The sequence below is a fragment of the Netta rufina genome (genome assembly GCF_964035555.1).
Source record: "Netta rufina genome assembly, chromosome: Z".
Classification (NCBI taxonomy): domain Eukaryota; kingdom Metazoa; phylum Chordata; class Aves; order Anseriformes; family Anatidae; genus Netta; species Netta rufina.
Window position 1 is genome coordinate 62,019,058 of NC_140126.1, and position 23,032 is coordinate 62,042,089.

Below are 23,032 nucleotides of genomic sequence, written 5' to 3' on the forward strand. Positions count from 1 at the left end.
TAAATTACTTCAATAATTTTCAAACGTCAAACTTAATAACAACTGTGGAACACTGAATAATGGATTTCAATTTACTGATTCAGTCCTAGCTCCAACATTATTTATGTATTTCTTTTCAAAGCCCTTCACACAAAACACTAATCATACCCTGCATACCCTTCCTCAGTTCTCCAGGTCTTACTGTTACTTAGCACTTTCAAAACTACATATTCAAAGCAGAGAAACCAGTGCAGTATCAGGAATACAACTGCGAATTTAGAACTACAAACTTCTCTTAATGACTGTTTTTCCAAGTGAAATTTCCATTAGATATATCTGCAAAAAATCCGATTAACTTAAACTAGACACTGCAAAAAATATACAGATCATGAGATTTCCAGCTCATGTAAGTTTACAATTTCGTTTTAGCCAAGATTCAAAAATGCCATGGATCTTCTGACACTGAAGTAGGCGTCATGGAATAAGTGGATTTTCCCAACTTATTAAGGGACTGTGGTAACAGCTTTCTGTTTGTATAAGGGTTGTTTTTAAGGTTGGTACAAAAGACAGCATAAACTTGCCCAGACACAAAGGTATGCAGAATTCAAATGGCTACCGATTGGAATAATAGTCACAATAAAAGCCCGCCTGCAGGATACAAAATTGCTAATGTTATTTCAGTTTGAGATTACAGTTACTTACAAAAACTAGGGAAAGGATATTTAGGAGTAGTCAGAACACAAAAATGAAAACCCCCAAACCATCAATTCAGAATGATCATTTTAATCCAATTTGCAGATATTGTTTCTGACAGAGGTCTAGTTTTGTACTGGGTAGAGAAACAAATTTTAAGAACCTTAAGAAATATTTGAATACTTCTAAAAGAAACCATGAAGTGATAGGACTTTTGAACTACTCTGACTTTTCTTTTGATTTGTTTTGTTTTGTTTTTTTTTTTTTTTTTGAACAGTTTACAAACTGTTTACATTGTTAGAACTACTCACCGTGGCATGAATTTGCTGGTCTTCCTCCATGAGAATGAGTTTACTGACCGAGGATGGGCCAAATAAACAAATGAAAAATCAATTTCTTGTGCTTCTTTTCCTGGACTCACACCTGGTGGTGTTACGGCTGATCGCCAGCTGTCTGTGTTGTACCACACTTTCACAAGACAGTCGTCCTGGGGTGGGGAGGGGTTGGCACATTAAGTAAGAATAGATAACGATGACGCATCAGACGGACTTCATACTTTAAAATCCATCTCCTTGGTTTTAAATTTTCTTCCAAGTAAATTACTTCTCTGATGACAATAACTCAGCTCAGTAAATAGAACTTCAAAACCCGATTATAAAGAAAACATGGTAGCAGAGTTGCCTTTTAATCTGTCTTGCCATTACTAATTTGATTTTGATTTAGCTTCTTCTGATTAGCTGTCAGTTTTTAGCTACAAATCTTCAAGCTGTATTGCGATTCAAATACCAATAGCACTCATTACTGTACTTTGGCAGAAAAAAACAAGTTACACAACATTCAATTCTAGGAATACAAACACAGGTCAAAGATGACATCTCAAAATTCAAGTTCAGTTCTCAAGAGAACACTTTTCTTACATATGCTAATAGAAAAATTGAAAAGTCATGTATTTAGAGACTGTCCATATATCTTTAAGGACCAGATAAACTAACCTGGATCTAGATTTACAAGTTGCTGATAAACTCAATATGTAAGTAGGTATAAGTGGTGCATTCTAGCATTTTGTTTTCTTTTTAATAATTCTGAAGTCTCTGCTAGATTATTTATTTTAGGCAGCATAAACTTCATCACTAAACTAGCATCTATCTGTTAATCTGTGTAAAAACTACTCATAGTGTAAGGTTTTCTGTGTCTTTTCAAAAACAGTAATCTGGAAACATAACTTATTCCCTCTCTCTCCCCCCCATCTAATTTGAAAATTCCATTAATTCTCACAAGATTATTATTATTATTTTTTTTTTTTTTTAACTCATCACTGTGAATCTCCCCTCATATAAGGACAACAGTATTACTTGGATCTCCAAGCTATTCATTTAGCATCCCTTAATAAGTAGTATAAACTCCTGTATGTATTTGTGATATTTTTTTCACTGGCTGCTTTACACCAACTTGACTTCTCTGCTCTCAATCGTTAGGATATTATTCTTTTATAAAATGCAAACAAAAAGTTTGCTAGTATAAATAAAAGATAAATTTGATAATGCATAAGAAAGTGAAAAGATATGGTGAGATTATGCTTTATTTTCTCAAGGGGTTTTAATGCTTTTGCTGAGAAGCCACTAGAGAGGCAAACAAAGCTGATCTATAAGATGGGCTACAGACTCATGTTAACTATGTGGGAAAGTATATTCTGATGTTTTACAGTTTAATACTGACTCCAAATAGGTATTTTAAAATAGTACTCGGAATATTTTATTGTTTTCCCCATCTGTGTATTTATTATCTTTCTCCCAAATTCTCCTTTTAGTAAAAGTGTAAACGTACATAGAGATCACTGGAAAGACTATGCAAAAAAAAAAAAGCTATAAAAATGAAAGTTTTCATTAGAAAACCTAAGAAAAAAAAAAGCTATCTGAATTTGTATGAAACAACAAAAAGTTTACCTTTCCAGCAGTAGCAAAAAACTCCCCATCTGGCGAAAACTTCATTAAACAAACTTGAGAAGCAGTTCTATGAAATAAATAAATTTAAAAATAGAAAATAAGTTTTAAGAACTTTTTCAGAACTCTAAAACAGTTTTTACATTTGAATTGACAAAAGTGATCTAATTCTTATATGCAGGTGTCCAATGTACTATATGGAACAATTTAAGCTTTAACAAAGTTGAGAAGGAAGAGGCAAACTTGTGTACAACACCTCGTTATGGTTAAACAGGATAAACAGGAAACTAAAAATTTGTAGCTGAGAGCAAGCACAGTATCCTATATTACAAATTACTGTAATTGAAAAACAGTGGCTAAACTTGTGTGCTTCACCCCAAATATGCTCCATTTCCACTTTGTAAGTAATTGGATTTCAAACAGAGTTCTTTCAGCCCATGTTATCTTCCAAGTATTCTGAAAAAAGAGAACTCAGTTTCTCATATTCCCCACAGTTATAACTGAAGAAAACAAAAATGTATAAAAAGAATAATACACTTAAGTATTTGAAATTAATTCTTATATTAATAGTCAGAGTGGTAGAAGCAGCAACACTGAAAAACCTAGACCTAGTTCAGTGGTTTGTTTCTCCCGCATTTTACTTTCACTGGAAAATACAAAAAGTATTTTGCAGGTTTTCAAGCACTGAGCTGGCACCTACACAACAGGCTTATTAGTGGCAACAAGAACATACAAGAATTTAATTATGCACTTAAAGTACATTGTATATTTTTCATATTTAATTTATTAGACTTGTGTAACAAGTTGTAAAGCCTAACTTTTGAAAGGATTAAGTTAGCCATTGGGTCTTTGCAAGCATGTTAGTATATGCAATAAGAGCAGCAAGTCAATTACAAAATCTGCACATCAGAGAAAGGCAATTTCCAACTCAATTTCAGCAATGTGGTCCTACTACAGCCAATATTAAGACATTTGGGAATGCCTCCTTCAGACATTAAAAATACTCTGGCATAGGACAGTATTGCAAGATCGGTATCCTGCAAACTTCTTAACAAGAAAAACTGTTCTAAATCTAACAGACATACAAATGCTAGAAGACACAGGCACAAAAGCACTTGCTTGACAGAGCAAGTTCTGTTGACCCTTACCAGGGCCTGCTAGTTCAAAGTATGCAAAACCCAGGTCTCATTCCTCCGCAAAATTAATTTAGAGGTATTAAACGAAGACTGCTGTAAGGTTTGAGATACAAATGAGAAACTTATTGAAGGGACAGAGGAAGAGCAGTATCTGCATGTTACTGACTGCTACTACCACACTCCCAGATCCTCAAGCCATAACTTCGGCATTGTATCTGCAATCTGACGACTTCTCCATAAGGAGAAGAAATGATGGCCCAGAAGTTTAGTCAATAAATTGACTAAATATTTACTTTGTAATTTAGAAAGTTTACCATATTCAAAATAAAATTTTTCTGTTGGATAATCTTGGGATTTTAAACACACTGCTTGTAAAGTGTGGGAATACAGGGAAAAAGAAACAATTGAAAGATTTTTTAAAAAAGGGCTTTTCCAGGTACGTCCAGGGAACTACCTCCTAATGCCACGTGTTTCATGCAGAGTAACTGCAGGTTGGTCTCTCCAGCCAACCATTTAGGAAGACTTAATTAAAGAGGCTGCCATATGGAACACTAATCCCAAGCAACCAGTGCACTTGATGTATTAGAAGAGTCTTCCTATGGTGGGAAGGACCATGATTTGGCATAAAAACAGAAGTACTGAACTAAAACTCTTCTGACTGTACCAATACATGGACACAAAAACTCTAAGGATTAGCTAGCATGAATATGAGAAAAGCATTCAGAGATGTAGAAAAACAGAAACTGTCCATCTTTGCATGAATCTTCTAGATATCCAAAATAAATACAGAAAAAGCAAAATGTGGGAGGGTGTGTGCGAAGCAAACAGAGGTGTAGTAGAAGAAATTTATCTGAACAAATTTTATTTGAACTGTTACTGCAAGTATAATAACCTTCAAATATGCAACTTTCATCTCACTTACTGTACAAGGAACAAAGTCTGCTGAGATGGTCACAATAGCAGCCTTTACACAGCATTCTAATAGTACTCAATATAATTGCACATCTGCTTAAAAGCATAAACTACCTCAAAACAACTAGTTACAATTACTTACAACTAATCTTGTAGGAAGAAATAAATGTCACACATTCAAGGGAAATACAATTCAAATTTATCACGTTTAATAGTCTTTATCAAATTGAAGTAGGGTTTCGTTGTACTACAATAAGTATTTAATCTGAAAGGTATAAAACAGCAAGCAAAAAAGGAATTTTTTATAAACCAGTTTCTTACTTGCATTGCCAGATACACCTCCATTCTCCACATCCAACATCTGTTCTTTCAGTGTTGTCATTGTCAGAAGAGTTTTCAGAAGGAACATTGGACCAGAGCTGAAGACAACTGGAACCAGTCAAAAGGCGAGTGCCTAAAACATGTATTTATAACAATGTAAGTACAAAACAAGTAGAAAAATATAGATTTCTCTAAAGACAGAAACAAGATAGTTCTGTGTTCTGAAACCAGATACACTGGAGAACAAAATAATACCAGATATTAAACGTATGCTTTTTTATATCAAAGTTATAACAGCAGTGTGTCCTTCACCGCACTGATAGATTGGATCAATCGTGAAAGAAGGTAGCTTGTACTCTCCCGTATTGAGACATATTGACTTCAGTATGTACAGCTGACATTGTGAAAATCCATCATATTTTCAGAGCAGTCTTTTCTAAAGAGAGGGACCCAGAGCTACTGTGTATGTCCCTCTTTCACTGCAATACTTATTTAAGCCACTTTTTAAAACATTACATATTGCTGAGATTAGGATAATCAAGTAACACCATACACATTCATCTAATAATTTGTCTCTCCTCTCGTTACAAGTAACCAAAGGCAGATTTCACTTCATTTTGGTATTTTCTATCATGCTAGAACAAAACAATCTTTTCTTTGTCTCCAAGGAATAGTGAAATCTAAATGAGAAATCAGTTGCTCAAAGAGTTAAGTGTTTCTTATATTCTCTTCTTACCTGCGGGATCCCATGTTAGATTATGTGCTATACCTTCCAGTACGATTTGAGCATTCTTCTGCCACTGATAATGTAACCTCTGAAATGTTAAGTTAGCATAGAAATGCATTAGCATAGAAATGCTTTCTTCCCCTCCCCTTTCATACTAAAAACATCCCATCTTCACTACACTATCCAACTTTAATGAAGGATGTTTCTAAAAATAAGTGACTACTTATCTAACAAAAATTGTTTCATGCTGACTTTAAAACAAGAGAGCTTTCCATTTATGTGATCAAATAGATGTTTTTAACTTAATTAAATAATAAAGCTTGAAAAAAATTTGATTGTATAATCATCATCAGGATCTGAGCTTTCTAAAAGGAAGTGTGATTTCATTAAAAAATATCAGAAGTACACAATGCATTTACTATTTGTTATCAGTAGTACTGTTAAATTAGATGTTATCAGTAAGTTCAGGATCTAATATATCATACAAATCTTAAGATAGTTGACAACTCTAGTTTTTGGTTATTCCTTCTTTCCTTGAAACAATGTGAGGATTAGAATCACTAAATATTTATCCTGTCTGGCTTCATAATAGGTTATAACATTAAGAACACAGTGTTTTTGTTTTGAATTCACAGAGTTTTAAACTAATTACCCCCCACTACAAAAATATCAAATCAATGTATATGAGAGCTAAAATACAACCACTTAATTCCACCACTAAATCTTCTAGATATGGTGGAAAACAGTTAAGATGCATTTGTAGATAAGGATATGAAGCAAGTATTTCTGAAGCTGACTTTTTTTAAAATCCTGAATATACTAACAAATTGAAAAGACAGACAACATTATTAAAACTTAATTACCCTTTAAATTATTGCAGAGAAGTTAACTGCAAGAATGATGTAACTAAATATTTCTTGAGTTGTGAATATTTGATATATTTGAAAGAAAATCATTAGTGGAAGAGCACTTCCTCTACTGCTTACAGGTACTACAGTAATTTTCAAGTTTCAAGACATAGGTATTGTTAATGGCATAGAAAAACATATTTAGAGTGGATTCAATGGCCCCACTGATCAAACAGAAAGCAATATATCTAAAAACTTCACGTGAACATACGAAGTCCCATTTTACCATGATTTTATTCCACTTCTTTCCAGTGGTATAAAACATAACATGTATATTCAATACCTGCTATTTAGTAAGTATATCAAAAACAACTGTTTTACAGATACAGCAGGAACCATATGACTGACTTGCTTAGCATGAAGGGAACCAATTATATAGCTGTGCAAAAAATTTGTTAATGCAAACGGAGAGACCAAGCCCTGTGAGAAGAATAGAGAGCTCCTCAAGCAATTGTTGCTCATATTGTCAAACCAACATTGATTGGACCCTAGTACTTCAAGTATAATAGTAATCCTTTCCATGTAAGACGCATGGATAAATAACTTGTTCTAAAACACCTTACTTGGCAGAAATTAATATTCAGACCGATGATTCACTAAAACACTGTCACCAGCTGCAAGCCATGCTATCGAGAGACTGGAGTTTTATTCACCACTGTAACTCTTACATATAAGCATTCAGTTAGATGTTATACAGGAGTCCTAATAGGCTTTTTGAAAATATTACACGTTTGAAGAAGTGTACGCAGTTCTATAAAATGAGGTTAAAATAGAAACTGTAAAACATAGCAGGACATAAAGGCTACACAAGATGGTTCGGAAAGGAATTCCTAAGGTAATGGCTATATTCTCTGGAATACACGTTTGGTTCTGGAATTTTTTTGAATATAAATTTTAGAGCAAGAAAAAAAAAAAAAATCAGTAAGATGAAGCATTACAGTGAAACATATTTTTAAAGAACTATTTCAAATAACTTCTCTGCCCTCCTCCTACCATTTCCACTTCCCAATGACCATCCTATATCTCAATTTCATTCCAGCATTAAATGAAGACATTAAAGACATACTCAATTTTAAAGTAAACCAGAGTAATTAGTTAAGCTTTACAACTGAGTAAATGAAATTAAGGAGCAATGAACTACTTACATTATGATGACTGCTGTTCTGCTTCAAAAGGCTAACTGGCTCAAAGATACAAATCACATTTCCATAGGAAGCTGCAATCTAAAGCAAATTATATGTACATAAACACATGCATAAGAAACAAGGTATAGAACAAGCAAGAATGAAATGTGGTTTGGTGATTCTACTGTTAATTTTCCTTTTAGAAAAAAAAAAATGAAGCTCATATCCATATTAACTTTTGATAGCAGAAGAAAAATTACAACCAGCAAAATAACAAAGCAAGTGATGACAATAACAAAAGTACAATCCTTTAGTTACTCATTAGGCCCGATGACCTGTTGAGAGTATAGGTGGACACATGGATTTTTATTTCCTTAGATCACATTTATAACCAGTATGTCTTCCATAAATAATTAGGTAAATACTGATTAGGACCCTAAAGGAATCTGCTGAGCTCACATTCTAAGAAATGGAAACAAATCCAATTCAGAGCACTTTTGTCAACCTCCCCAGCAAGACAATATGTTACCCTATGAAACATTAATTCAGAAAACTTGAGCTACCCGAGCCAAACATCCAATGTGGAGATCACAAAATCAGAAGACCTACTAAATGCTAGCACTAAATATTTCAAGTATCTGGTTTCAAGTTGTAGTACAGTCAGCATTCATTGGTATTTCAAATTCTTATTCCATCAGTGGCATCAGCTAACCCAAATGTGTATTAATGCAAAATTAGGACTATTTTATCTCAAGACATCTATGTAAAAGCAAATTTGAAAGACCTTGTAAGAAGGGACAAAACATGACACATACATGTGCTTGTCTCTAAACTGGAGAGAGATGAATTTGAACAGTGAACTATATGGTGGATAAAGAGTTGGCCGGATGGCCACAGCCAGAGAGCTGAGGTCAACAATTCAATGCCCAGGTGGAAATCAGTGACAAGTCATGTCCCTTCGGGGTCCATATCAGGGCCTGAAGGTGGTCTTTAAGGTCCCTTCCAATCCAAACCAAACCACCCAATGATCCTAACATGAAAGGCCTCATGCAGAGAGTCCCAAGGCAATGTTGGCTAAAAGTATAGAGATTTACAGAAATTATAAGTTTGCATAGGTCATGCCAATAACCAATACCCTAAATTCTAAAGTAATGCTTGACATTAAGAGGAACAAGATGTCACGGTTTTAGCTGGGATAGAATAAATTTTCTTAATAGAGAGTTCTATGATGCTGTGTTTGGTATTTTTGATGAAAATAGTGATGATAGCACACTGACATATCAGTTGTTGTGGAGCAGTGCTCACACGGGGCGAAGGCCTCTTCAGCTTCTGGTGCTTCCCCACCAGCAAGGAGGCTGGGGGTGCACCAGGAACTGGGAAGGGACACAGCCAGGACAGCTGGCCCAAATGGACCACAGGGATGTCCCGTGCCATGTGGTGTCACAGTCAGCAATAAAACTGGGGTAAAGAAGGAGGAAAGGGGGAGGGACACTGGGAGCGATGGTGTTTGTCTACCCAAGGAACTGCTACGTGTGGTGGGCCCTGCTCTCTGGGAGTGGCTGAAAACCCATGAGTTCTCTCACTTTTACCTTTCTGATTCTCTCACCCATCCCACCCGGAGAGAGTGAGTGAGTGGCTGCTACTCATCTGCCTGCCAGGTTAAACCAAAACTCAAGATAATGCCACTATCTACAGTTCTGATATTCTGCAATAGTCAGTTTCTTATTTCTGTGAAGCTCTTGCTCAGAAAGTATTGTTTTTTAAAGCAACGTTAAGTCAGAGTCACTTTATAGAACATGTTTTGATTTCAGTATCAGCCACAAATGTTTTAAGGAAGAAAGTACTGAACAATTGTACCTAAATTAATATTTAAATTGGGACAGTAGATCCATGGTTTCCAAAGAAACCCTCTGCATTAAAAAGAACAGATAGTTAAACCTCCGTCAAGCTAACAACCTAGACAGCAGCCTGACCCAGAAATGCCAACAATAATTTTGTCACAGTTACAAAACAGCTAAACAAACCTTTTCCTTCCATCTCAGACTAATATCTGCCCTCTCTAAACCTCTTTAAGTACCTCAGTTACTCTTTTATTCCAGTAATTCCATTCCAGACACCAACAGCAGCATGTCTACACAGAATCATGTTGATTAGACTTTTCCTCTTCCTTTTTTTTTTTTAACCAAACGTGGACAGATCTTCTGCCTATTTTTTAATATTATTTTTTAAGACAAACTAATATTAGCATGCCAAAACACTACACAAGGAAGTGTCCAGAGCAACTGTTACCACATGGAAGTTCCATAGGCTTCCATGGCATTATAGACACTCTCATTAGTCCTCATTCAGCAGCGTGTCACTAAAAAGAATAATGCACATTTAAATGTTGACTAACTTCCCAAATTACCACAACAATTGCCCAGAAAAATTCTTGTGTTGCAAAGCCCTTGTATTGACTATGTGTGGAGATGCCTTATTGGGTTGTAAGACAGAGGTTACCACTATTGGTGTGCTACCATCAAGGAATAAAACATCAGCCTTTGGGACAAGAACTTCCTTCACTCTCATTATTTTGTCCGAACTACTACTGGTCTCATTTTATGAAATTTTACTGTAATCTTATGTATATCAGTTTATAATATATTAACAAAATATGTAATTGCTATATTATATATTATATTAATATTATTAATAATTGTTATATTAATAATCAAATACTTTCTGGATACACTTATGTTTTTCCCCATTAGTCCCCCATATTAAATAGAATGACTCAACAATTTTCCCATTCATGAGAAGGTCTTACTAAACTACATTATCATTCACTACCAATCAACATGAAATAAAACAGTTACTTTGAAAAGAATCCAGCCTGCCTAAAAAAGTTCAGCTCATTTAATTATAACGCCTGAATTCAAAACTCAACTTGCAAATTCAAAATAATTAGTAGCCCTACTGATAAAAAATGCCTTATTTAATGAACTGTTCTTACTTACAGAACCAATTTTCTACAAGTAACCTATTAGCATGTAAATTAAATGAAAATTTTAATTACTACCTACAACTTTCTTCATTAGTAAAATATTGTGTTCCATAAATAAAACACATCATATATATTGTAACAGTGTTGTCACCAGCTATGACACTTAAAAACAACTTTGATTAAACATTTCAATTTATCCAAAGCTACTGCCATCTTCTTGTACACTGTCAGGTATTTCTACTTGCCACTCCATCAGAAAAACTAAATTTTTGTCATATTTAAATCAAAAGTTTTAGTCTTAATTTCCATGTTAATTAGGAGAAGCGGCAAGAGGCTTGTAGCTTACGCTGTGTGGGAGATGGTCAAGTATAATACTCACTTCCAAATAAATCTTTCATTACCATGTTGCATACAACCAGAGGCAAGAGATTCAATGGCCTACAATTACATTGTCCTCTTTGTAGAAGTAATTAGTCCTTGTAAATCTATGTGAGATTTATTTATTTATTTAACATATATAGATGCAAACACTTGTAAATATAAACAGATACATGCATGCTCTCTTGGAATGATTAAAAACTCTCATTCAACTTAACTCATTCGTTAAGACAAAGTTAAGTTTCTCCCCAAAACTAAGGAAGTGAGAAGATGGTGCCATATCCCAGCCTACCATTCAAAACCAAGGTAGGGATTGATCAATCATGAACCTCCAAGCTGTTGCTACTTCGAAGTTGTTTCACAAGGCATTAGCTTCCCAATAAACTAAAACTGGATTTAGAGGGCAGGCACAAATGAAAATTCGAACTTATTACTTTCATAACCAGTAAACAACCCTTTTACAAATGATGGGAAATCCTTCAAACAGAAGTAAAGGCCAGATATTTGTATAAGGTTATATATTTGTATGAAGCAGAGAGCTGCTTCATAGCAGCTCTCTGTAAGTTAAAAAATTAAAAAGGTATGTAATTCATACACTACAAATTATTAAGAGATGTCTTGAAAGGTTCAAAATTACAGAAATTAAGCTGCATTATTTGCATTCCATTTCTTCCTATTGATCTTAAAGAACAATCTGGAGGTTAACTGAAGACAAATTGTCAATACTGATGAAGATTCTGTAAGATATACCATCTTTGCAGCAGCAGGCTGGAAATACACTGACCTATCCAGTCAACAGAGTCCTAGTTATTCACTACTTATTCACACAACTGAAAGTTGTTTCAGTGCCCTGCAACTACGTCAGACTAATCACTAGCAGCAAACTATGCTAATCTGCAGAATCAAGGTGACCATGTAGGTCTATTTAAAAACTGATAAAATCCCCAAACTTAGTAAGTTCAGAAGTTTGATATATCTATATAGATATATAGATATATATATCTATATAGATATAGATATATCAATGTACATACATATATAAATCTGTAAATCAAGGGCAGCTTGGCTTGTCATCTAAATATGTTCAGAACTGCTCTCAGGAAGTCAAGACCTTCCAAAAAATATTATAAGCTTGTGTGTTAAGTGATCCACACATGTGTTTCACCATCCATTAATATACATCCAGTGAATTCAAAAAAAAACTTTCTAGTTAACAGCTAGGGGAGAAACAAACATTCTTTACAGCTTTGAGCTATCAGAGACGGAAAAGAGAACACTTCTACATTTTCAATAATACTTCTTCACTACTGTTGCAAGAGTTCATCACTCAAACATTAAAATGCAGGAACGAAGAGTAGCTGTGGATCCTCTAGGCTGTCATTCATAGACTTCACATGTAAACATAGAGCAGTTTCTATGCAGATCTTATCTCAAGACTGACACCATAATCTAGCCAAAGCGCTCATCAATTTACAAGGCTTGTAGTGATATGCAGAATGATAATGTTACCACCCTCTAAAGCTTAAAGAAATGAAAGAAGAAAAAAAAAAGAAACCTTTTCCATAAGCCAACTTTTATTCACAGCTCCTACTTCACTGGTGAAGAGCTTAACAACACTATGACATCCCAATAGACAGAGCTACTTTGTTCATTTTTTTTTTCAGTTAAGAAAGGTGTCTATAAGAATAATTTCAAACCTGTCTAAAATAACAATTTACCTACCTACATGAGAAGACGATGAGAACTCAAAAAAGGAAAATCTAGAATACTCTATCCAAAAGCAATTTTAAGCCTTTATGAATTACTTGAAAGGAATATTATTCTTCTAGAGATATGACCTGAAAATGAATTTTATGGAAGACCTCATCTGCTGCCAGTCACCAGCATATCAAAGGATGACAATGACATACTCAGCAGTGTGAATAGAGAGTGAATAAATTACCTTTGATCCCACCTTTCTCATCTTTTGGTCAAATTATTGTTATCTTCTCTATGCAACTTCCTGTGCAGCCCTACATATCTTCTACAATCTCATAACCATGCTTACTATTTCACATTTCCTATGCTGCTTACCATAAAGAAAGAGATGAAGCAATCAGCCATTTTACTATTCACTCTTGTGAACACTCACCTTAGCTTGCATACCCCAGAGAAAGCACTTAACATGACATTGTTAGAACATGATCGTTATGAACACCTACGTACCTTTCCCTGCTGCATCGAACAGTCCACACATCCCACTTGGATGTTTCCATGTTTTGCTCCAGGGATTATCTGTAACCTTTCGAAGTCAGTCCCTAATACAACAATATCACATCCTGATGCATATGCCTAAAACAAAAAAGAAAAGAAACCAGAAGAATTAAACAAAGCTGTAACTACTTATAGCATCAGTATATCAGTGAAGAACGAAACGACATAGTGAGTGCATTTTATCCATGTAGAGTAACGCAGAGAAAAGTACAAAGACAGTTGCAGAGATCAAACAGACGTCTACAATTTCAATCAAGCAACAGAAATGGCAGATTACGCTCTCTCCATACTTAAAAGCACACCACAACACTTTTGTAACAAGGAAACAGTGGTTTAAAATTGAAGAGGCAAAATGGATGGACTTACAAAAAAAACTATGAGACAAGAAAAAACATGAAAAACAATGTTCATGCGAAGCAGTATAAAGCAATTATATTTCCTAGACTCGAAAAAGAGACATCTAAAAATTTTTCAAAAAGAGGGAAGAGAGGTGAGAAGCTAAAATGCTGTTAGCCCTTTAGGAAAAGATAAAATTCAAAAGGAAAACAATGAAGCTTGGCTATAAAAAAGCTAAAGTTTCAGACTAACAAATTTTGTGGTACTTGCATGCCATGGATTCATTTTATCTTAAATTTATGTTGTCACTAAGTAACCTAACACCTTTATAGAGCCACCTGTTGAGTATTACAATGTCTGAATGAAATAGAAATTCTTATATTTAGGTCAATGATATTAGAAACTAGGCACTGATTAAAATGTCATGAAATATTAATGGTTTGAAACTTCTGGAAACAATAGTAGGCAGCATCATCCAATAAACATACAGAATATATCAAGTACCAAAGTCTAGCAACAAGGAATGCACAAACAACAAAAAAATTAAGAGCCAGTAAGCTAGTACGAAAATTATCAGCACCAACAACTGTATTCTGTCAAAAGACTGTGAAAACAGAGAGATAAACAACAAAAAGGACTGTGAAAACAAGCTGCTGCCAAGGAAGATACAAGAGCAGAACAGTATCATAAGTACTTCCATAAGTAGATGGAAGACTGCAACCAATTCCCCTAATTTCTAGTATATTTACTTAAAAAAAAAATAAATAATACTCTTGACTTGAAAAAGGCAGAAAAACGGAATGCTAGATTTGCAATTTTTAAATCTGATGGTCATGCTTTCAGATCTTCCAGGTCAAGGCGTAAGTCTTGTCTAACCTGTCCTAGACTATTGTGCCATTACATATATTAAAATGAAAAAATAAAACAAAAATGAAGATTTCAGTGCAAAGCTAATTTCCTCTGCAACATGTTTAGTCTATTTTACAAAACCATCTTGCCCAGAAAACCAATGACCATTCTCTGCCAATATTCAGTCATTATTTTTCAACCTTCAGACTACCACCCACCTTTAAAATAACGTGAATGTTGAAAGTGCTGTCTAGAATTCTTCTGTAGACTAAATACCTTTACTTACGATCATTTACTATCATCTTTGTGCCCCTTCCTGTCCCGTCTCCTCCTTACCTTCATGGAGTTTCAAGCAGTGCAGTTCCTCTGCCAAAACTGGATCATTTATTACAAATGGGCAAACTGAACTGCAGGCTCTGATTTAAAACTTATTCCAGAAGAGATTGAGTTCTATTTTCTGTTCAAATTTTAAAGCGATTATTTTGACATCACAGTAACATGTTGAATTTTTTTTTATCTGTTTCTCACAGAACATTTTTTTCTGAAGTCGAAAACCATCTCACCTGGTGACTCAATAATTAAATCCTTAGTCCACTAAGCAAAGTTTATTCCAAAGTACAAAATATACATCTTTTCCCAAAGCCATTTTGTTGAATTTACTGTTTTGCATGATGGCAGTTTTAAGAAACAAAATGCTCCACTTTAAAGAGATAACACAACCTTATTAGAAATGTTTTTAAACAAATGAAGTGCCAAAGACTGCATAAAGTCCTCTGCCTCTTTCTTCTGCATGCCCCTCTAGTCCACAACAACACGTTGTAAATTTACTAGATTTATCCACATCTGCTTCCCTCCATTTCTACATTCACAGACAAGCCTGAGATCACGTGGAGTCACAACACTGCCATATTTCCAACAAAGGGAGTGAGAAGCGGCATAAATACTAACACAAAGTACCAGCACCAATCCCAAAGTTGGAAAACTAACCATTTTAACTGGATCAAGAACACTATCAGTCTTAACGTATTTATAAACAAATTTTGAATACACCTGGATTTTGCACTGGAAGAACTCTGAAGTGACTATCACACCCCAGAGTTTTTAGGAACTTGCTTATTCATCCATGTATCAGACATGAGGACCTAAAACAGTACCAGAACGCAGTACTGCTACCCTGTGCTTTGCTGGACAGTAGCAGCTCAAAGAGGTATGCAAACACCTGATACTCTTGCCGTTTCCTGCAAACACCCCATTTATAAACATAAAATCTTGCTCAAGAGCTATACATCCTCTTCCCTTTAGCTACATTTAAACAATGATATTACTTGACGATTAATATTCATTTCTTGCCCAACTTCATAAGCAGTGTGTTTAAAAAGAGAGCGTCAAATCAGAGGCTGTATTTCTGACAGGAAGTTTGGGAACATCATCTCATTCCACCAGCTCCCAATTCCAATAAATAACTATAAAGGTACTCATAAGAATCCAGACAAGGGTTGGGGTAAAAGGAGTGTCTTTTTATGATCTTCAATCTCTTAAGAAAAATGGTCATACTCTCTTTACATTCTGATAATTCTCCACATTACCTGAACAACAACAACAACCAAATTGACATCCAGGAAAAATAAATCACTTCTGACATCAGTCTTACTCAGACAGATCAGATCATACTTGTTCACACTGACTTTCCAACCTTCAATAAGCTAGAGTACCAGCTCTTAAGCTTGCGGAGCAGATCTGTCCCCAACAAAGTAAGAAAAGGGAAAAAACAAACAAACAAACAAACATTTTCAAATAAATTCCTAATATAACTATAGACAAGCAGAAGGAAGCTGACTTAGGAGGTGACATTTGATGTTTCTTTGATAGAATCATAGAATGATTAAGGTTGGAAAAGACCTCTGAGATAATCTGGTCCCTACCACCAGTGTCACCCACTAAACCATGTCCCTAAGCACCACGTCCAACCTTTCCTTGAACACCCCCAGGGACGATGACTCCACCATCTCTCATTTCAATGCCTGATGGCTCTTTCTGAGAAGAACCGTCTCCTAATTTCCGATCTGAACCCCCCCCCCCCGGCACAACTTAATGCCATTCCCTCTGGTCCTATCACAGGTTACCTGTGAGAAGAGGCCAACCCCCAGCTCCCCATGCCTTCCTTTCAGGTACCTGCAGAGAGCAATAAGGTCTCCCCTGAGCCTCCTCTTCTCCAGAATAAACAACCCCAGCACCCTCAGGCGTTCAGGTGAGTGACAACCAACACCCCCAGATCCTTTTCCTCTGCACAGCTTTCCAGCCACTCTGCCCCAAGCCTGGAGCACTGCATGGGGTTGTTGTGACCAAAATACAGGCTCCAGCACTTAGCCATGTTGAACCTCATCCCACTGGGCTCTGCCCATCGACCCAACCCACAGGAGAAATGTTCACCTGCAGGAGAAATTTAATTTCAAAGACAAAAGGGAAAGGACACAGAAGGCAAGCAAGTTATATATTCAACAAATGAATAAATAAAAACCAGTCAGAACAGATGAAAAATAAGCTTTCTGGCAAATACAATTTGCTTCCTCTTCTACTATTTCCTACCATCCAAGTCCCGTTACACCTCATACTGACCAGACACCTCAGGAGAGAAGGTTGAGTGCTTCCCCTAGCCCAACTTGTCCTTTGCTGTCCCTCATGTAATTCTTTATTTAAATGGTCCCTGTGAAGAGAAACCACATCCTCATACACGTTCAGTGGAATCCAGATGCCAGTTCTGAATGCAGTTTCTAAGCAGTAATATCCTTAAAAAGACACTTTTCTAGAACAAGAGCACAAAACTAACTACAGGACTTTTTTTTTTTCCCTCAGCTCAGAAAATAGCAGCACGGCATCACAGAACCAGTTAGGTTGGAAAAGACCTCCAAGATCATCAAGTCCAACCTGCCAAGTCTACCACTAAACCGTGTCCCTAAGCACCACATCTACATGTTTTTCAAATACCTCCAGGGATGGTGACTCAACCACTTCCCTGGGCATCCTGTTCCAATGCCTCACAACCCGTTCAATGAAGAAATTTTTCCTAATATCCAACCTAAATCTCCCCTGTACAAGCTGAGGCCATTTCCTCTTGTTTTATTCCTTGCTGCTTGGGAGGAGAGACTGACCTCATCCTGGTATAACCTCCTTTCAGGCAGTTGTAGAGCACACTAAGCATCCCTTTCTCCAAGCTAAACAGCACCAGCCCCCTCAGCCACTACTCATGAGACTTGCTCTATAGACCCTTCCCCAGCTTCATTGCCTTTCTCTGAACACTCCAGCACCTTGATGAAGATGCTGAAAAGAACTGGCCCCAGTAATGAGCCCTGGGGGACACCACTAGTGAAGAACCTCCAGCTGGATTTAACTCCATTCGCCAGAACTCTCTGGGCCCAGCCACACGTTTTTTTAACACAACAAAGCGTACACACATTCAAACCATGAGCAGCCAGTTTTTCCAGAAGAATGTTGTGGGAAACAGGGCCAAAAGCTTTTCTAAAGCCTAGGCAGACCACATCCACTGCTTTTCCCTCATCTATTAAGTGTGTCACTTTGCCGTAGAAGGAGATCAGGTTCATCAAGCAGGACCTGCCCTTCATAAACCCGTGCTGACTGAGCCCGATCACCTGGTTGCCCTGTAGGTGTTGCATGATTGCACTCAAGATGATCTGCTCCATGAGCTTCCCCGGCACCAAAGTCACGCTGAGAGGCCTGCAGCACAGTATAATGGAAGTCAGTACTCAGAAGTAATGGGTACTTTCTCTACCCCAACCGTCTCAGACACAACAAAAATAAATGCTGTCAACTAGTCAACTTTTATCTACTTAATAGTTCACGTCGCTCATTTTTGTTTCAACAGGTGCTGAGTTTTTTTTACTATGAATGTTTCTATAAGCTACAGAAACTAAGAAGAAAAGCATGCAAGCGGTCTGTTTTCTGTAGGACAAAAAGCAATTCCAGAGTATAAGCCTGTCATACCTCTTATCTTGACTAGTCACCATGTTCTCTATTAGCTTTTTTTTTTTTAAAAAAAAAAACTATTTATTTATTTTTATTGGAGGCAAGGAAGGGAGAAGACAGGCAGGGGCTGGAAAATGCTGCCATACTGTTAAACTAATAGAGAATCCCTAGATAAATTCCTAAATATTTTTTCAAAAGTCAAGAAGAGTCTCTTAAGTCTGATTTCATTAAACAAAAGAAGCCTTTCACCTTAAGAATGTCCTGGAGTATTTACAAACAAGTTGTCTTTACAAAATGAGACAAGCAGATACTGTTTACATTATCATGTTCTTGGTGTGTTTATTAAACAATGCTTTGTTCTTTTGTTACTCCAATGAACAAGGTAGAACCAGTTCAAGCCGCAGGAAAATGGATTTCACTGGCGGGTGACATAGCAAAACAAGCCTGAAATTAGGAAGTGAAACATGTTTTAGGCCTGCAAAAATAAATGTTACTTTGCGTGCCACACACAGTTCAGACAGTTTCTACCTGTTCTTTTAATCTGATGTCGGTTTTTACTTCTAAAATCATATTTATTTGGAGATCATGTTTTGACACTAATAGTGCATTAAAAGCATGTTAGCTTTAAAGGAAAGTGGTACAAACAATTTTATGAACTATTTTCATTTCTTTCTACAGTGAAAGTCTGATACACAAAACTCTTAGAAACCAAAGTCTGGTACTGGCAAATCAGACTCTGTCCTCAACAGAAGAAAAGCAAGAGAGCAAGAGTCTTGACCTCTTACACAGTGCAGCACCTCTGAAACAGTTAGTTCCTTTATACCCATCCTCTTTATATATTTTTTTCTATGTATGGACATACAAAGTTTGTGCTGTTGTTTTTGCTACAGCTACGTAATGAATGAGAAATAATCCTATGTGACCTGCACAAACTTTATTTAACCTATATCTCTTATGTGCAGGGCACGCGTACACCTACCATAAACTGCCCATTTCAGACAATACGCACAGTATGTGTGCACTCACAGTTACATAGTTTTCTGTATGTATTTTAAAACGTATATAGAAGTATAAAACATGCAAATGTTTACAGGTTGAAGATATAGCCTAGAAAAAAAGCTCAGAACCCTGTGCTGGGTGCAAGGTCACCAAGAACCTCCCAGCTGAAGCTGACCAGGGATGGCATGCAGCAGGACACAGTAACCGTGGACATGCTCTGTCCCCAGCTTCTGCACCAGAAGCTTACCTGCACGGCCACCCATGCTACCTCTTGCTGCTTCTGGTTTGTGGCCACTCCAGCTATTGTATCTGAGGTACTCCTCCAGGGTTCATCCTGACCATTTTTACCACTCACGGGTCTTAAGGGTCTCTCACAAATGAAATGAGGTAAGTCCAAAAGGTCAGGATGTCAGGGTTCACAACCAAATTGACCGATAAAACAGATTCTATTGAAATTCTGTGATAGCTGAATGGTATTTTTATGACATGCTTGAAAGAAGTTTCCAACAGCTACTTCACTACCCTAGGGAAGTTTAATTTCCCACTTGAAAGAAAAAACAAAGCTACCCCAAGGAAAAAAAGCAAACAAGATGTAGACTAAGAACAAATACTTATTACAAAAAAAAAAAAAAAAAGCAAAAAACAAACAAACAAACAAAACAAACAAACAAAAAAAAAACAGAAAGCTTATCTTTATTAATTACCTGTTTCTTTTGCTGCATTGGGCACATAAACATAATACAACCTCAGTTTTCCTGGGCTGAATGATGCTTATATACTACACAAATTGCATTATGTCTCACTTCCCTCTGTTTTTCTCCCTTTCTCACCCCTTCCTCTTTAAAGAAAAATGTAAAAAAATTCAGTCTCCTGAAAAGTAAAGATAAAGGCAAATAAATCTATCAGCTAGGTAACACTGAAAAAAATCTGTGTTTTTCTCCTTTACACAGCACAGGGAAAATCAAAACAGACACAGTCACCATGAAACATCTCTGAATTATTCTATTAAAAAAATGTCTCAGGCAGACATTCATACTACTATTTTCAGCATGGTCCCTTTGCCCCCCCATCACAGATATTGAGGGTGATACGTCTTAAAAGTATAAACCAAAAAAGCAAGGAAACAGAAACATAAGCCATCAGTTAAAAAAGAGACTATGTACTCTGTATGCAAGTTTTAATATTGAGAGTATTGCATTTAAATATCTAATTTAAAAAATACTTTTAGATAAGAAAAGTAATTACATTCAAGAAATACTCTTACCTGGGGAAAAAGGTTTTTTAACCTATGGACAGTATTTAAAATAATACAGTTCTCCAAGTGGTGAATTGATTGGCCATGCACTTAGAAACAAGGCCTACTGAAACTGCGCTTTTCATTGAAAAGGTTCAGCTGTGTTTTTTTTTTTTTTTCCCGAGTTTAGCTCAATTAAAAATACTTAATTTCTTAAGTTCGGAATAGGTTAACTAGGACATAGACAAAAAATAGTATCAAAAAAGCTTCCTTCCCTTGTCTAAGTTACAATCAAGAGGCAGGTGCTAAGAGTCTAACTTCTCAGAGGCTCTTATGACCACTCAGTTAAGTTTCTTGACTATAGTTACCCATGAAGTTATAAATGCAAATAAAATGTTAAATACTTTCTAGACAGTCTAGAAACAATTTTACTGAGCCTGCTTTTGTTTATCAAACAATTTTATAAAGCTGGAAATCTCTACTTCATAATGCTATCCAGCATCTTTGGAAAAATTGAGTGTGGTCTTATTCAAACTACTCAAAAAAAAAAAAACAAACACATTTTTCAAATGTTCTCTAGCTAACATTTTAATTTCACAGTTTTGTCAGTCATACAAAACAAGTCTCAGGTCCAAGATGACTTAAACTACACACACACACACAGGAAATCTGTCCAAAAAAAAAGATTCTGCTTGCATTGAACTATGCACTTTATTTATCTTTCCCAATTTTTTGCCCCTACAAGCAACAACCCTTTTACAGCTACCACGACCAGTCCTAGGACATGTGCTTGTAAAGTTCCTGTTGCTGATAGTGACTTTTCTCCCCTTCTGATATTTTTTGTTAAAAGAGAATCCAGGAAAAAAAAAAGTCACCAAAGCAGAACTGAATAAGGAAGCACGCACAGAGCAAATCAATCACTAGAAGTGTTATCAGTATTGATTACCTAATAGCTTCTACACAACTTCCATAAAAACTACTATAGCAGTATCCTAAGTATGTGAGCATTAACTTATGAATTTAGGAATCAAATGTTTTGAGGTATGAAATACTCCACATCTGAAAACAAAGAAAGTAAAGGATGCATTCCACTGCAAATAAAACTACTACATTTCAGGAGAAGCACATCAAGAGCAAATGGATACATTCTAACTTCTGTAGGCCAAGTCCTTTATACTCATTAGCATACCAGATATTACTATCACACATTCTCAGTAGATAAATAACAGGAATACTTCTTAAGTTATCTTGATCCTTATGAGCCTTTTCTACATACAAATAAAAGGCGTGCCAAAAACTCTTTATCAGACCTCCCTCTAAGAAAGCTTAAACTCCAGTTGTCACATCAGATCCTAAAAAAGAAATCCAGAAAAATGAAAGACAGAACCTCTGCCACCTGCACACCGTGAGGACCTCACATGCCAGTTTAAAACCAAACCAGGTGTTTTCAGAAAGGTTCATACAATTCACTGTGTATAGGCACCCCCTACTAATTTAATCTCCAACTTTAAAGTCAAGAATAATCTATTATTTTCAGCTTAAAATTGAATGTTTTAAAGCTTTTTCACCTTATATTCAGTACAAGTGTGCCAGCAATATTCGGGACAACACCATATATAAAAAAATCGAGGTACTGCAGAACAAGTTATCTTGTCAGACAATGACAACTCTCCCCAGCTTCAGTACAGCATCCTGACACATCAACTCCTGTGTTTCCAGTCTCTCTGACCAAAAACTCACAGGTGTTTGATGAGATGTTTTTATTATTATTGAGTACTGATATATGATTCAATAGTTTTTAATACTCGTTAATGCTTACATCTTGATTTCAGATGCAGAAAAAGAACTGTCAATTTTCCTGTTGGATTTTCTAAAGGTGCAGTCCACCATTTCCAGGAAAAGGAATTAGTTGTAGTACCTTTCACTTGTTAATGTTTCTAAGCACTGTAGTGACTTTAACGTGGTGTTATAAAACAAGTAACAACAGGAAAAAAACAACAACAAGCCAAAGATATTTCTGCTGGCAATTTTAAATCTGAGGAAAAGGAATCTATTAATAACCTTCTGAGCAAAAGGACAAAAACCAAGATGAATGTGTCTATAGGAAACACTGTTACTATATTTATGTCAAAACAGATCTTGGGAACAACAGACCAATAGAAACAGGGAAAGCTGCACTCTCCAGTGGTTCCTTTCTCCCCAAAGAGAGATCCTCACCCCTTTTATCCATCAGGAAATCCTGATGCTTTCTGGAAGTTAGGCTGTAGTAGGAGAGAGCT

At 36.0% G+C, this 23,032-nt stretch overlaps 1 protein-coding gene across 6 annotated transcripts in view; it reads right to left on the reverse strand.

Annotated features, from left to right (window-relative positions):
* Window positions 1-23,032, reverse strand: part of DMXL1 (Dmx like 1) — a gene marked incomplete at its 5' end in the record, with an annotated part of 91,663 nt that overhangs the window by 67,580 nt on the left and 1,051 nt on the right. For all 6 annotated transcript variants that reach the window (XM_084305057.1, XM_084305055.1, XM_084305059.1 and 3 more), the window contains 6 exons: window positions 984-1,159; window positions 2,616-2,682; window positions 4,982-5,114; window positions 5,718-5,796; window positions 7,762-7,839; window positions 13,307-13,432. In XM_084305057.1, coding sequence (XP_084161183.1) covers window positions 984-1,159; window positions 2,616-2,682; window positions 4,982-5,114; window positions 5,718-5,796; window positions 7,762-7,839; window positions 13,307-13,432 — 659 coding nt within the window. The remainder of the gene's footprint in view (window positions 1-983; window positions 1,160-2,615; window positions 2,683-4,981; window positions 5,115-5,717; window positions 5,797-7,761; window positions 7,840-13,306; window positions 13,433-23,032) is intronic.